Raw genomic sequence first — 16,308 nt, 5'->3', positions numbered from 1 at the left:
AATCTTATAATCTCCCAGCTGACACAGGCAGGGATCATCAACCTTGAGCAAATATCCCTGACCTGACTCTCTGCTGCCATCGTATGGCAAGGTGCACTTTGTTGTTTTCTAACACATATTAAAAGCCTGAAACAAACATCAGAAGATATAAAAAATGTTTCCAGATCTGGTGGGAGATAGAGTTTAGGCGAATTTCAGGATCAGCCGTTTTTGTGCCATAAAATTGCCTTCCCAGAGTACATATAATAGGCTGAAAATTTAAACCTAAGATACCTAAGGGCATCGGTAGTAGGATCTCTATATCACATCTTTAGTTCTAGGTAAATCTAAAACAGAACAACGCTATTTAAAGCAAACTTATCACTGAGGGATTATGGAAGCTGCCATTTATACAAAAAAAATACAGCTTGCCTGGATGGTGTTCCGATCATGTGCCTTTATTACCATCTAAATCACTGGTCCAGAACAAGTATGCAGCTCAGATGTTCAGCTAAATTGTTATACAAGTTGTTATCTTCATGCTTGTTTTATATGTGTGACTTAAATTAATGAATCCAAAACATCAACTTTTGGCCCAGCAATGAGCATTCAGCAATGGTATCGCAGGGCAAGGATGGGCAGTATAAGAGGGCACTGGAAAAAACTCCAATTGCAGACACATTGTTGTACTGACATTAGTGCTGCCATACAGGTAGAGGGGTCCGATGTATATCATTGCAAATTCACTTAAGGTAATGAGATGCCTTTGTAATAGTGATTTATTAGTTCTGACTGGAGTTCAGCTTTAAAACAGCCAATGTTACTATATATGATATAAAACATTATGTGGCTTATTACATTGATTACGGAAGAGATAGCCTAGAACTAGAAAGAGGAGAAAATACTCTATGCTACTGCAAAATATTATTAAAAGATTGTCAGAAGAGTCTCATAGGATAAAAGCATCTTTTATTTTTGTATAGCGTTAGGAAGTGCTAAATCCCTTTGTTTCTTTTTGCCATCAATATGCCATTGGACATTTTAAATATTTCCTGTCCTGTACACATACCTAGATTTGAGAGAAAATTTCACGTCTTACCACCTGGTGTTTTCATGCAATTTCTGAATGCTAATTTTTATTTTGCTTTTTCTTAAACAAAGTGCTCAACATCTAGGGAAGTGTGGTAATAGCCTGTCATTTCCAAATGTAGATAGGCTAAGAATACCTAAGGCCTAATGCCAAGGCTGGTTAACCAAACGTTTGCAGTGCATGAAAATGCATTCATCATGTTGTTGCATTCCCATTCACTTTTATAGTCTTATGGGCCCCTCAACACATATAAATGGATGAAAACAAAAAGTGTATCTGAGGTACTGCCCATGACACGCAATGCAATTTAATGCTGGACTCAAATTGGATTTCATTGTACACATTTTTGACATTTATTGTAATCCGCAAGTTATGGCACATAAGCATGAACAACAAGTTAGACAAATTGCACATGAACAGGGCCATAGACAAATTATCCTTTAGAAGATAATTCCTCCCCCCTCCCATAGCATAGTACCTAAGCTTAAGCTTTAACCCCCTCTTCTTTGCACCTAGCCTTCTTAACACCCCCCAAACAGGTAGACAACTTTAACCACAAGCCAACATAAACAGAACCTAACCCTAAACCAGTGGCATACCTAGACTGGAGGGAGTGTCACTATCCTTTTGTTTGTGCAGCTTGGTGGCACACAGCCATGAACTCCTTCTGTGATTTATTTATCATACTGTTATTATCCCCATGTGTTGCTGCTGTGTACGGTCTGTTTTTTTTTTCTGTCCAATGTTATTAGTTCATTTCACGAATATTACCCAAAAAAATGTTGATGTCATGGGCAGAATGGTGGCTCTGGGGTTAGCACTCTGGCCTCTGCAGCGCTAGGTCCCAGGTTCTAATTCCCGCCAGGACACTATCTGCATGGAGTTTGCAGGTTCTCCCTGTGTCTGCGTGGGTTTCCTCGGGTACTCCGGTTTCCTCCCACATCCCAAAAAACATGCAGTTAGGTTGATGGGCTTCCCCCCCAAAATTGACCATAGACATAATTAATGACATATGACTATGGTAAGAACATTAGATTGTGAGCCCCTTTGAGGGAAAGTTAGTGCCACAACTATGGACTTTGTACAGCACTCACATAATAATGTCGAGAGGTTGTCAAAAAATCAACATAGGCTACAAGTAAATGGTTTCTGCTAATAATGTCTTGCCAAAAAAGTAAAAATGTAACTATTCCAGAAAATGCATGGCTTCTTTGCATACATGTCTCTAAAAAGTCTTTTTTAAGGGTAAAGGTCAAAGATCATGCTGCCAGAATGTCAGAACTTGGGTATTATTTCAACATTGGAGAAACTTTCCAAAATAGTCGTTAATTTGAGAAGAACAATAACACAGTTTTCATTCTTGCAGTGTTTTTTTTTAAAAAAGAAACGTGTATCTTTAAAGGCCCTACCCTGTCAGCACACCTGACCCTCCTTCAAGAGAGAAATATTGGTACTCTTTTGTGATCAGGGACAGAGGTTTTGCTAGATATGGAGGGGCTTCCAACATTGACAAAGACTGCCACTGCCTGGCCCCGCTAGATATACATACACTGCATGTACATCAACTAGAGGGTCTGGTGCAGATTTCTGATGTAATTTGGGGGTCCATATGGTCAAGTTTTTATATTTCAGTACAGTTATGCATTAAGGCCACAAACCTTGGATTTCCAAGAGACAATCTTTTTACCCCAAGCTGTAAAAGTTATCAAGCAAAGATCTCAGTTTTGGGTTTACTTTTTTGTGGAATTTAAGTTCTACAAGTACAAAAATCGCTTTCTTGATCAAGTCAACAACAACTTGTAGTTAGGTTTAAAAATGGAACACTAGCAAGGTGCCCTATACCAGGACATGTCTCCTATTACAGACTATTACAAACATACATTGCTCCTGTTCTTGCTCTTAAATTACCTGGAAGAAAAGGAAATTTGCAGCAGGTTTGTGAGCCCAGTTACTGTAATTATTATGCATTAAAAAAAAGCTGTATTTTGATAAAACAATAACCGATCAGTTATTTTACAAACAAACATAGTCAATTGTTGGGTTGATTGTTCCACTTTAATACACGCCAGCCTTTATAGTCTTTATAAACCATACAAACACTTCTATAAAACAATCTTAGAAGAGTCACAACCTGCTCCTATTATGTTTACCTCTTTTTATTTGAGGTATGGCATTGGCAATCAATTGTCACATGTCATAAAAATAATAATTTAAACTCAAGTTCATGCGCACAACATTTCTGATTACCTCTCAGCCTGAAATCAAATTGAAAGCTGTAAAAAGCCAGCAAGTCCTTTGCATTACCCTACGTTTCATGCTTTCTTTAGTAGATGCCATGCTTGATCTATAATCCTTTCCATTGCTGTAACTCTTATGAAGCATTCTTGTTCTGCAAGCCGATTCCTTGACATTCTATGATGTAGCTATCTGTGTTGGGCTCATCACATTTTGTCACTGTAAACTTGGCCTGTTGGGAAGCAAAAAACAAGGTAACTAATGGCTACACAACAATAACAAGTGATTTTTAAAGGCTGCCATGGATAGCTGAATCTTGTACAATGCTATTTTATATGATCAGCTCTAACCTTTGTTAATTGTTCCGTGAAGTGTATAGCTGTTTGTGTATGCAGAGTAAGAGGACCTGTCTTAATTTGAGAAACTCCATCTGCCAGAGCCATGAAAATAATCAGCTGCAGAGAAAAGAAAATAATATATATTATTACAGTGGATATAAAACATGTTGATAGCTTTATCAGTGAAAAGTCACAATGTGAAATGTAAAAACCTTGTTTAGTCTCTTCCAAGTTCTCCATTACTGTCTAACAGGAGATACCCATCTGCATGAGTTACACACACAAATATATACATAGCTATGCATGCAGTACTCTTTCCCTGTAATGTTCCATTTTACATTCTTAAAAGTATCTTCTTCTCTAAGCCACCTTCACCTTCAATGTTGGCATCACTGACCTGGAAATATCATTCAGATGGGGATGTGTAACTTTGAGTCCACGCAAACGTGCTTACCACCAGGTTTAAATATTGCATTGTGGGGTGATTGGAGGGGGGGGGTGTCACTCATCCCGCACTATCTGGAAGTATTTTCTTGTATGACATGTTCATTAATAAGTGCAATAAGGGACTGTATGCAGGTTAGATACTTACTGCCTGAATTACTTGTAAAGTTAGCCAGTTACAGAGCCCAGTATGGCCAGACCAGAGCATTATTTGATACAAACTATATACAGCGATTACAGTAAATTGTATTAGATGGACAAATGTAGAAGCTCCTACTCTGGTTTTGCAATAAATTTCATCTGTCTTTTTTAAGAGAGTTATCCACAAACTGTGTGTAGTCACTGGATTTACGTTTAATTGTATGCCTTACCATTAAATAGTTGTTGATGAACTTCATTGGTTTGATAGATCAAATTTAAAAGAAATTTAGACTATTTTGATTAGTATAAATTCATCTAAATCCAAGAAAAAAATTGAAATATATTGTAGCTTACCAGTCTTTCGATGTGGTGGTCACAATTGTTTTAATTTTTCAGGCTATAAACATTTTCAGAAAAGGCAGAAAAAAACTTGGTAACCTTGCTAGAAATACCATATCCTTGAGCTAAACTGAAGACACAAATGTTTTCTTTACTATGTAAAATACTATTTTTTTTACCAGCTACTAGGATGAACAAAGAAAGACATAGGTAGCAACTATGACTCCCTTGATAGATACAGACTAGTAAACAGCCACCCAAGGACTAGTACTTTGTTATTTGCAAGATTACCAGGTAAAAAAAATGCAAACGCATACTGAAAAAATGTATGCAGCCTCATCTAAGGACTGTTAAGATTCAATATATATTACATTTTTGTTATGGAGTTTAATAATTGTTTAAGCTGTCAAAGGAATATTAAAAAAAAAAAAAAAACTGATTAGCCTCCGTTTAATCTAGAGTTACCAACAACCATGTATTGTGGGGATCTACCAGAACAATGCATTTGATTTATAACATTATCTTATTAGAAAGCCCCCGACCCCCCAATAGCATAATGGTTAGTAAATGTAAACAGGATTGTACAATCATCCTGAATCCTTAACCCGTAGTAAAAGTTACCTTTTACGTACATTTGACAAGTCCAAAAGTACAACTATCAGACGTCAGTGACCCTTTAACCCTGTCATCTAAGCTTTTTTTCTTTAAACATCATGAACTACCTGGTCCTGGAGATATTCATCAACGCATCCTCCATGTCGCAGATTTCGGAGAAGGATTTCTGCAGCTTCAGCACCAACACGGTCTGCAGCAACTCCTAAAATCCACAGAACAATACAGTTAAGAACAGTACAGGAAACATCTACAGATGAATGCACTGCAAGGTGAAAATGGAAATTTTATTATGAAAAAATTAACTAAAAAGTAATCTGCAAAACAGTGCAAAGTGCACAACTTAAAGTAACTTTTCCAAACTTATAACAATGTCAAAATAATAAAATTAAATTAAAAAAAATCATGACTGTGTACTATGGCTGGCTACACCTAGTGCTATATAATTAATTTTGAATAATATTCATAAAGGATTGATCTTAGGCAGTAAACCTAGGCAGCATATTGGCATGCTTTTTGAAAGCCCATGAGCTGATTGGCTACTAATATTTCCTTCTATCACACCCTAAACTCATATATATATATATATATATATATATATATATATATATATATATATATATATATATATAATATGAATGGATGATAACAGAGCTGTATTATGTGCCTAAAGTGTAGTCATAAATAAATTATCTTGCTGAGATTTTTATATATGCTTAGCAAATAAAATATTGCAATAAAAAAGTTGAGCAAAGACATAATAAAAAGTTAACCATTATCTGGTCTAGTATCCTGGCAATGTGACGATGCACCAAGCTACAAGCAAGCACAGCACCTAGGGGACACTTCTCTCTCTCTCTCTATTGCCCGAGAGCTGCTGACTTTTACTAGCTAGCAAAGAACCAATGATATAGAGAGGCCAGCGATGACATAGGAGAAGGTTTCAATGCTGAAGAAACAGTATTTAAAAACATAATGGTAACAAAAAAATGAATAATGATATAACGTACATATAATTAAGAATACAACTGGGATGTTATAAAGGTACTGAGGACCAACCTCCTAAGTAGCTGTATGTAATACACAGAAAAAGATAGCTAAAACCCACCAAACTACTGGTTGGAGGCCACTGCAGTAAGCTTTTCTATCAGAAAACACAGTCAAAGCCATTGCTAAACTAAATGTGTCAATTCAGATAATTAAATGTGGAATAGTAATAAACCAGCTATGTCATTACATTTTTTTTTAATTACAGCACTGCAGGTTTCATGGGATTGAACTGGAAAATTCTGTGTTGGAGATTCCTGGCACTAAGCCTATGCCAACAAATTACATTTTGTTCCCAGTACTTTCTGTATAAAAGTAATACAATATCCTTCTGAGATATTGACACAATAAAAATTAGGACTATCTACTGGAAGAGATGAATAAGGTCTACCACTGTATATTCTATAATATTTTTTTTGGTTGGATGGATCATTTTTGATACTGCATATTCCAGAAACACTGCAAGCCACACATAATAATCACAAATTCACCATTCTGTACAATCATCAGATTGAAACATTGTGGGGACCATTAGTGTTGACACTTCTACATGTGGCCTGCTGGGTAGTGAATGGGAGTCTTTTATACAAGCCAGTATTTTATAGAATCCAAATACATCACTATTACCTTTCTTTCCTAGTGCAGATCCTGCAAATATACAACCTGTGGAGGTCTCAGCTATGATTCTATAAAACAAATAATACACATTTAACAAACAAAAAACAAAAATGACTACCAGATATTTTATCATTCATCAACAGTTATGATTTTCCCAAACCACAAATCTTTCGGTGCTTACTGGTTTCTCTATGTATATACAACCCACAGACATAAATCCAGACAACACTTACATAATTCCATTACAGTTTCCTACTGCTTTGTCTGCAGGCTCTTGGACACCTTGTATATTCACATACAGCTCCCTCAACTCCCGCCGTATGCACCGTACTGCTGCTGAAATCATGTCCTTCACCATCTTGCAGGAAGATTAAAAAAAGTGGTGGCGGTATTAGGCTTTTTATATTGCAACTTAAATGCAATAAATTAATTACATGCTTTCTATTTTTACTGAATTTTGGGAAAAAACTTATTTCTAATAAGAAAAAAAAATCATCATTTTAAACAAATCATGTTTATTGAACAACTGTAATGCACATATATTTGAAAGTCATTTTATTTATACATATCTCCTGCTCACCAGCCAGAGATATTTGTACATATCTAATGCATTGTTCTCTCCAGAAATTATTTTAAGTTAAAGGTAGGAAGAAGCTGTAGGCGGGTGGCAGCCCCTGTATTTTGACCCAAGTTTCACACCCATCTAAAATCAGCTTGTGGTTACTGAAAAGTGCCGGGTGGTGCACCTAGCTTAAAGGGCCTGGGGAGAACACTGTAATATATGTAAGGGTGATCACAAAGATAGACACACACGCTACATAACTGTCACCCAAAATCAAAATCATCTAAAAACCTACAGTGGTTCCCCGATGTAGTTTTTAGTGATCTGCCATGGCAGATCACTAGACAACCAATCAGGGATGACCACTGTAATTTCCTATGGGGAAGACATCAGCAGAGTGCCTTCCACATGTTCTCCTCCCTTCTCTTTCCATAGAACTAAAAAGTGCTGTGTGGGCAGCAATTATTTATTCTAGTGTTGCTGGAAACATGAAAGGGTCACTTCCAGAGGCAGAAATTTGTCAGATTTGAGAAAAACAGTATAAAAAGAAGAACTAAGGGCAGTCTTAAAAAAGGGAACGTGAGGGTAAAGCAGCCAAAGGTCATAAATGTGTTTTTTTTAGTTCATACGGGCTAATAAAATATTTTCAACTTAAAGAGGAACTAAACCCAAAACGACAAAAAAAAAAAAAAAAAAATCCACTTACCTTCAATCCCGCAGGGCAGTCTGATTCATCCGGGGGTGTACTGCATCTGGTCCCGCATAGACCCCGTACTCCTCCTGGAGCTCTGGGTGCGGCCATCTTCTCCTCTTTTTTCAGAAATCGGGTGACGTAAAATTAAAAATTTTTCTTTTTGCACAAAAAGGTTATTTCTGTGCATGCCCGAGAAGGAGCGCCCAAAAGTATCAGGAGGCTTTGCGCTCCCATTTATTTGCCTAGGCGATGTATAATTTGGGGGTGGTGCTTCACCCTTTTTTTTATAAAAAAAAAAAAAAGGGTGTTGCACTTAAAAAAAAAACAAACACACAGAATTTTCACTCTACACAAAAGGGTTGTCTACCCTTTTATGTAAAGTGAAAATTGTGAGTTTAGGTACACTTTAAAGCAGACATCAATCTCTCACTGATGGAACATTCTCTCCCTAGAATTTGCAGCTAACAGTAGAATGCAATAGTAGATTGTTACAAACAACTGCTGATTCGTGTTAACCAAGTCCAAATTTGCTACCAGCTTGTTGAAATATGAATCTACTGCAGAATGCCAACTGGCTTTCCTGCATTTATAAACATATAAAGTCAAATACTATAAATAAAATGAATGTACTGACCTTGTAGGGAAGAACTCCAGCCACAAAGGCCCGTCCATAGATCTTTGTGATGGTACCTTTGTCTGTTAGGTTGATAGGCTTTAAATATTTTATAGGAGAAACTCTGACTAGTATTTCCCCTCCTCCACGTGGGTAGTAACCCCTGCAATAAATAAAGCCCTGTATAAGAACCACTCAGCACACTATGCTGGCCAATATGCTGTTTTTCAATTAGTAAACAGATCAATATAAATATCATCAGTGAACAGCTATGCATTATACGCAAAAGACAATACAAATCCCATTAGGTCTACAAAGCTGATTTGCACTGTAGGTCCAAGCAAAAAAAAAAATGCACTTGTCCAGAACAAACTTACATTTAAGTAATTTTACCTATAACACTTTATATATGAATACAAAACAAGTTGTATTACATTATATTTACCACATAAAAGGTTTTATTTTAATAATATTTACCTTCTTCTAATATCACAATCCAGTTTAAATCCAAAACGTTCTGCAGCAGGCTTAAAAACCTCAAACACAAAAACAAAGTGATATGACAAATGCCAGCATTCTTTTTTGTAATCTTTGGGTAATGCACAACTCAACAAATAAGTAAGAATTATCCTTTAGAAGAAGCACGTATTATATTAGCAACATCCTAACACACATGAAAAAAAAAGTAAAACTGAATTATTCAAAATTCTGGGCTGAAGTTGGGAACATGGAAAGTGTAGAATATGTTTTGTATCAATAATAATACTTGTTTCCCTTATTCTGAAGATAAATAGAATCATTTATTTTGTGATTATAGCTGATGATTACAAAATTAAATAAATGGAGGTTTTAAGCCTAGGAGCGAATTTGGCAAAGGTCCAAGAGGTGGGACCCTACACATTTCAATTATAAAGCTGAATGCTAATTGTGACATTTCCTTGTAAGCCAGATGCAGCACACATGCTGCGTGTGCTATAGAGAAAGAGAAAAAGGAAACAACTTCTAAAAAAAAAAAAAAAAAAAAAAAAAAAAGGTAACGAGTGCTTTTTGCAATATTCTGAAATTATTATGAAAATTGAATTTTTAGAAGGGATTGGCCAATGGCAGTCCCTAAATGTTTTCAGGTACAAGTTTCCGTAAAATTGGAAGTCTTTGTATTAGTTGCATCTATTAAATTTTCCATTGATTGGCAGCCTAAGGTACCTCCAGGCTGTTTATTGTTACCAGCTAAGGGTTTTCTACTTTTGTTGTTGCACAGGGCTGCACAATTTCAATCAGTTTAGGCGGACCAATGATTTCTAGGAAAGGGATCATTTGTTTGTGATTTATAGGTCTGAGAAGAATCTGATAGCAGTGTAAATACAGTCCAGGTGAACTCAATATTTATAGGTTATGAAAATAAGCAAAGGAAATAGAAAATTCCAACTTGAGTTAATGAAGCATCCTCTGATTGTTCAAACAAACGATGCTGAATACAACTTTAAGACAGCAGAGCTTACACATGGAACGATGGGTGGTGTAAATCCTGCTGGTACTACTCTGGAACATCACTGGTACCAGCACGGGCCATAGCTTTTATGCCTAATTCAGGTGATATTCCTCATCCCCATCACCCCAGACGATTCCCTTTTTTATGGACATGTTTAAATATCTCTACATATAACCCAGTCTCACCCACTGCTTTCTTGATTTACAGTGCTGCCTCTGTTGCTTAAACCCTCCCACTGTGAGCTGCAGTGTCTGGGAGGGGGAGCATTTTAGGCACAATGAAAGGAGGATTTAATTCACTTTAGGAAAGTAAAGAAAGATTTTTGGTTACTTATTGGGGCTTGCACATCACATACTACCTGAACTGGGTAGATGTTTAGACTGTAACACAGGAGCCTTTGTCTTTGTAAGACTTTTTTTTAATCATTCTTGTAAGCCCTATGCTGATAATGACAAGCATTTTCCATAATTTAATGAACCTTTGATATGGTCAAGATTGATAAAATGATACTCACCATTGTAGTGTAGTCAATCTGTGGTGCCATCTCGGCATTTGTGCCACCTTTGAAGATGAGTTCAGAAGGGGATTCAGCAAAGAGGACACAAGGGAGTGAGACTTGAAGCAGTAGGCACACGCTCCTATAAAGGATGGAGAAGGGTATAACATTGTAAAAGTGGTAATCCCCATTTGGGAGGGGCAGCAATATAAACAAGACAGAGATCTTTACACTTCTCACTGTATTAATAATGCGTATTTACGGTTGTCAGTGTCTCTTTTTGGGAGATTCTCATTAATTTCTGTGTTAATGATTTTATTAAAGTCTTATGTATACATAAGTCTTACCTTATTTGCCTCTCCATTAAGGACCTAAGAGGGCCTTTAGCTTCTTGGATATGACATGGATGGTAACCAGTAATTCCCATAAGACAAAAATAGTGTCCATATGACTATGATATTTCAAAATATTCAAAGATATTTTCAAGAGTTAACTTGGATAACTAGTTGCACAGTATGACTGTCATTTTGTTACCTCATCACTGACTCCTTCATGTGGACACATAAATGCTGGTTACCCCTTGTTGGTGTATCTAATTTGCCTTCCTTTGGAGCACAGTCTTATTGGTTGTAGGAAACTTACCTGAAAGGCTAATCCACTCTGGCCCTAACTAAATGGGTAAAGGGTGTGATATTTTCCCTGAAGAAGCGGGTTATTCCAGCAAAACAAGTCAGGATTTATATAAATATTCAAAATTTGTGAAGACCTTGAACCTTTATCTGTGGCCAATGTTATCTACATTTTATTCAATTGTATCTTGTTTTTTGTTGTAGTTAATTTTCTATGTCTTCCTATGATGTTTCAAATAAAGAACATCAGACGAGAACAATTCTCCATCATAAATAAAGTGCAGAGAGTTAGTGCTGTAACCTTGGAAAAGTAAGTGTGTTACTGGCAGGATTCCAACATAAAATTTAAAATGAAACAGGCCAGAAACAAACTAATACAGCCAGCACATTGAAGTACAGGTAAGCTGCAAGAGATTACATTTTTGTTCTTGGGTTTAGATACACTTATCACACTTAGTCTGCATACTGGCATTAATACAGATAGACATGATGTAATATTTAAACCAACCCAGCAGTCTTTGTATCAGCAGTCAGTGTTCCTCCTTTTATCCTTCCAGGTGCAAAGTTGATCTCTGTTGATCCAATCTCAGCTTTTTCCAACTGCCCACAACACAAATCCCGAACAGTCTGCAGCCCAGATAAGTGCTGTGGCCTAGGGAAAGGATAACAAATATCAGACAACATAATTACCATAAAAGGTTATTACATGAAAACACACTTCTGCATTTAAAAATCAAGAGGTGTCATTCTGAAATCATATTAGTCTGTCAAAATGCAAACCTAAAACTTTGTGAGGTTTTATTCCAGATAATACAGTTTTGTTTAAAGCAGAATGTCCCCCCTGCTGTAATAGATTTGTCAAACCATTATTACCTCTAAGAACAGAATCTGTTTAAGATTAGGTGCTTAAACTGAAAGATTTTTATGTTCATATACATCCTGCACCTTCAGTCTACATTGTAAAGATATTTTCTTTAAAATTATTACTTTGGGCAGAAAGGCAAGTATGATAACTATACAGACAATGAAGGCTTGGGAAACAAATTTATATTGCAAGTGACGCCAGAATGTAATGCTGCTTCAATATACAATATTTATTTTATGTTTAACATTTTTATCTGTATTAGCCCTTTTTATTTCATTCGATTTACAAATCTGAGCACAGCTCTTCCCTGACTAAAAAGAATCAGTAAAGCCAAATCACTGCACTGCACCACTATGCAGAGATCACATTATGTATATTTAGGGAGTAATCCAGGCTAGTAATATCTATGTACATCTAATTAACAAAGAATAATAACTGATTGTTCAAACATTACCATGTGTTGAGCAGGATAATAACACTTAGTTACATAGATATAAGTATACCTAAACATATGCGGAGAAAATCTAGAACAGAACGCCACAGTTTAAATACATGAAAGTCCACCCATTTACTTTGTTATACTTTAAAACAAACTCTTACAACTTGCTCAGTTGCCCATAAAAGATCAAATGGCAAATACAATTATGGCAAGTGTGTTTAAATGCTCTACCCAGTTTATTGTATGTAAGTGGACATTGGTGGCTAATATTGACAACACCAGGTTCCAATATGTAATAATAGGCCTGATTTATTAAAACTCTCCAAGGCTAGAGAAGATACACTTTCATTAGTGAATCATAATGATCCAGCAAACCTGGAATAGATTACCTAAAAGTCATTTGCAATTTATTATCAAATGTTTTATATCCTGGACCAGATCCATTTCAGGTTAACTGATGAAAGTGTATCTTCTCCAGTATTGCAGAGCTTTAATAAATCAGGTCCAATGAGTGGCTTTTCTGGCCAATTGATAAATACAGGAGGTAGGTTTTATCCTTAATTCCTTTACTGGACATTGTGTCCTGTCTGGATTAGGCATTGATGAAGTGCTTGGTAGAGAGGTGAGATGGCCAAAACAAGTGTAGATCTGCAAGCCCAGTCAACACATTTTGAAATGAGTGAAGCTTATTGTATGAACTAATAGGTTAATAAGTAAGGTAATAAGTTCTCACCTCAGCCCTGGAGTGCTTCTTCCGGCTCGGATCTTCATTATACGCACACGTAATCCAAGAAGGCAGCCCAGAGCAGTGCAGATTCGCAGAATCTGTCCTCCCTATATTTTACACATATTTTGGAAAATAGTAAAAATCTGTGCATGTACTCCAATCCTTAATGCAGAACTATTATGAGCAAAGTAGAAGTTTACTGTGATTTCTCCTATTTCCTACCGACTAAAAGTAATCACAGAAAAATGTAAAGTAATCTCCAAACCCTGCAATATTTCAACCTTTATTTCTCTCCTTCCACTTTAAAATTCGTTTCCTTTTTCAGCACTTTTTTCCTTCACACATCTGCCACATGACCTCACGAGATTACTCTACTTGAAATTTCTAGGGATGCACTGATTCAGCTGTCCCCCTATATACAATTGTACAGTATGATCTTTAGTGCTCAATCCCAATGGTCCCCTGAGGAAGCAAAAAGGCGAAACACGTCGGGTACTTTGAGACACTTCTGACTTAAAAAATTAAGCAAGAAAATATTGTACAAAAACATGTCAATGAAAAAATATAATTTTAATGTTATTTTGTATTCACATATATTATGTTATCACTTGTACTTAGACTAGTTGGTCACTTAGAATCAGGGCCACACCAAATAAACACAAACATTACATTGCTTAAAAATAGCCTGTCTGCCTCTATGGTCTCTTGATCAAATCTCCAAGTATCAGGCTAGGCACATCAAAGACTAAAGCTGGGTACACACATGCATTAAACTTAATGAAGTACTTAATCTGTATTACCTGTTTGGGTTTAATTTAAATATTAAGTGTAGACAAATTTGTTTACTTGGAAGTCATAACTTAAGCTGCATACACACGTGCAATTATTGTCGTTGGAAAGGATGTTTCCTGATCCTTTTCAATGACTAATGACTGCACGATGCATGAACGAGTGCTGTACATACAGCACCATTCTGCTCTATGGGGAGGGGAGGGGAGGGGGAGAACGACGGAGCAGCACCCTGCTGTGTTCTCTTCCTCTTCGCTTCCATTACGATTGTTCTTCGTCTATCGTCCATGGATCCGCCAGGATGGACGTTCAGATGATGGGCGCTGTACACACGCTAGATTCTTGTACGATATCGTCAGTGAGCTGATTATCGGACAGGAAGCATTGCAAGTGTGTACGTAACCCTAATCACACCCAATTGGAAACCTTTCCTAAATAACCAGATTAGATTTCACTAGGATAAAGGCAGTCAAGGCTCAGTAATAGTGTATCGCACATAGCACAGTACAGTGCACAATTATACCTGCATTTTTCACAATTAACTCTTATAAATGCTGTGGCAGCTTCCCAAAAACTTTCAGCCAAACTAACTTGAGGCCCCTGATGGCTGAGGAGGATCCAGGACCCTTGTGCAGCGACAGACTTTGCACCTTCCTATGTGTGCCCTGGCGTTTTTTGCCATTCAACAGCAGTAATTTTTATTCAGCCAAGTCCTAAGTGGCATGTCAATGCCAGGCACTGCCTGAAATGCAGGATCCGCAGCTGCCAGGATCAAAACTGCCTCTATGAACAAATCATTTGTTTTAATCATACAGCATGAAGGAAGTGGTTGATCCTCATTTGGTAGGCTATAAAATTTTTCGTAACTGCTGCCTTTAAACACAAATAGACCATTGGTGTGCAGAAGCCCTTAGGCTGGTGCTTAAAGCAGGACTACAAATGTAATTGGTGTGGGTGAGCTTTTGCCACAATCAGCATATATACACAGAATACTTGCCAATTATGTCACACATTTGTCTTTCTGTAGGGCACCCTGCAGAGATGACAGGTTCAGGATCCTAATTGTCACTGCATCCCCCAAATCTGTCATCTCTGCCATCAACTCTTCTGGGTCTTAAAAGATCTTCTTCAGCCACTGGAGAAGCCCTAACGACATCATTGTGCCCAGTTTCTGGGTCTACTTACAGTGATGCCCCTTTTTGAGCTGGGCCCTCACTGCATGGTGCATTCACCGTACTTTGTACGCATAAAAACACAAATCCACAGGAGCTGGAGCAAGAGATTTTGCAGGTTGAGATTTTTTAGTTCTTTAGGTTTAGTTACACTTCAGTAATGTTTAACCAATAGCACAGCTGTACTTACTGATCATATACAAATCAAAAATATTAGATTTGGTCTAATTGATGACAATATGAGGACATATAGTACCTCCAGCATCCATTCACATAATATCTGAACTGATAAAAACCTGTACACAGATCAGATCTGACACCAAGCCTGTGTGGGTGTTGCTCTCATTGGTACATATATTATGGATTACTTACTCCCTCCATGATGCTGCCATCAATGTCTATAGTCGCCCCTTCTTCTGCCATGGTGGCCCCTACACATACCAGAGGGAGAGATCAGAAGTGAGATCAGAAGTAATATATATATATATATATATATATACACACACACACATACCGTATATATACCAGGAAAAGAGATCAGAAGTGAGTGATGTGCAATATAATAGAGGTGAGTACAATATATAGGATGGGGAAATCTGCATAGATCCTAATATTATATAATGCAGGATGCCCTCCCCAATCTCTGCACTATACACACAATATATATATATATATATATATATATATATATACACACACCCCTGTACATATAGATGTGTGATTTGTGTGCTGCATGCACCATTAGCACACACTGATGCCCCTACACGTGTATGGTGTCAGGCATGCTGTATATGTATATAGAATATCTCCAGCACCCACCAACTCAGCACACAATCAGTCAGACCCGACCAATTCCATGGACTGCTCTCTGCCGGCTCCTGCCACCCTGTGCCCGCCTCTTCCTGTCTCTCATGTAACCCTGCTGTTGCTGGACACAATACCTTGCTGCCTTTATTCTGCATCGTATTGTCTTATATTGACAAATAAATA

At 37.1% G+C, this 16,308-nt stretch overlaps 1 protein-coding gene across 1 annotated transcript; it reads right to left on the bottom strand.

Moving 5' to 3' along the window:
* Positions 1-3,102: 3,102 nt before the first annotated feature.
* RTCA (RNA 3'-terminal phosphate cyclase) lies at positions 3,103-16,230 on the bottom strand. The gene is made up of 12 exons (XM_072419998.1): positions 16,138-16,230; positions 15,691-15,749; positions 13,364-13,464; positions 11,835-11,978; positions 10,716-10,839; positions 9,190-9,248; positions 8,734-8,875; positions 7,077-7,201; positions 6,853-6,911; positions 5,289-5,383; positions 3,655-3,759; positions 3,103-3,536 (listed from the first exon to the last, which is right to left on the bottom strand). Exons 2-12 carry the CDS (start codon positions 15,739-15,741, stop codon positions 3,441-3,443), a joined length of 1,101 nt encoding a protein of 366 aa, XP_072276099.1. The 5' UTR covers positions 15,742-15,749; positions 16,138-16,230; the 3' UTR covers positions 3,103-3,440.
* Between the last annotated feature and the right edge of the window lie 78 nt (positions 16,231-16,308).

The sequence above is a fragment of the Pyxicephalus adspersus genome, chromosome 8, assembly GCF_032062135.1.
Source record: "Pyxicephalus adspersus chromosome 8, UCB_Pads_2.0, whole genome shotgun sequence".
Taxonomy (NCBI): Eukaryota; Metazoa; Chordata; class Amphibia; order Anura; family Pyxicephalidae; genus Pyxicephalus; species Pyxicephalus adspersus.
This window is presented reverse-complemented; position numbering and strand designations above follow the sequence as displayed.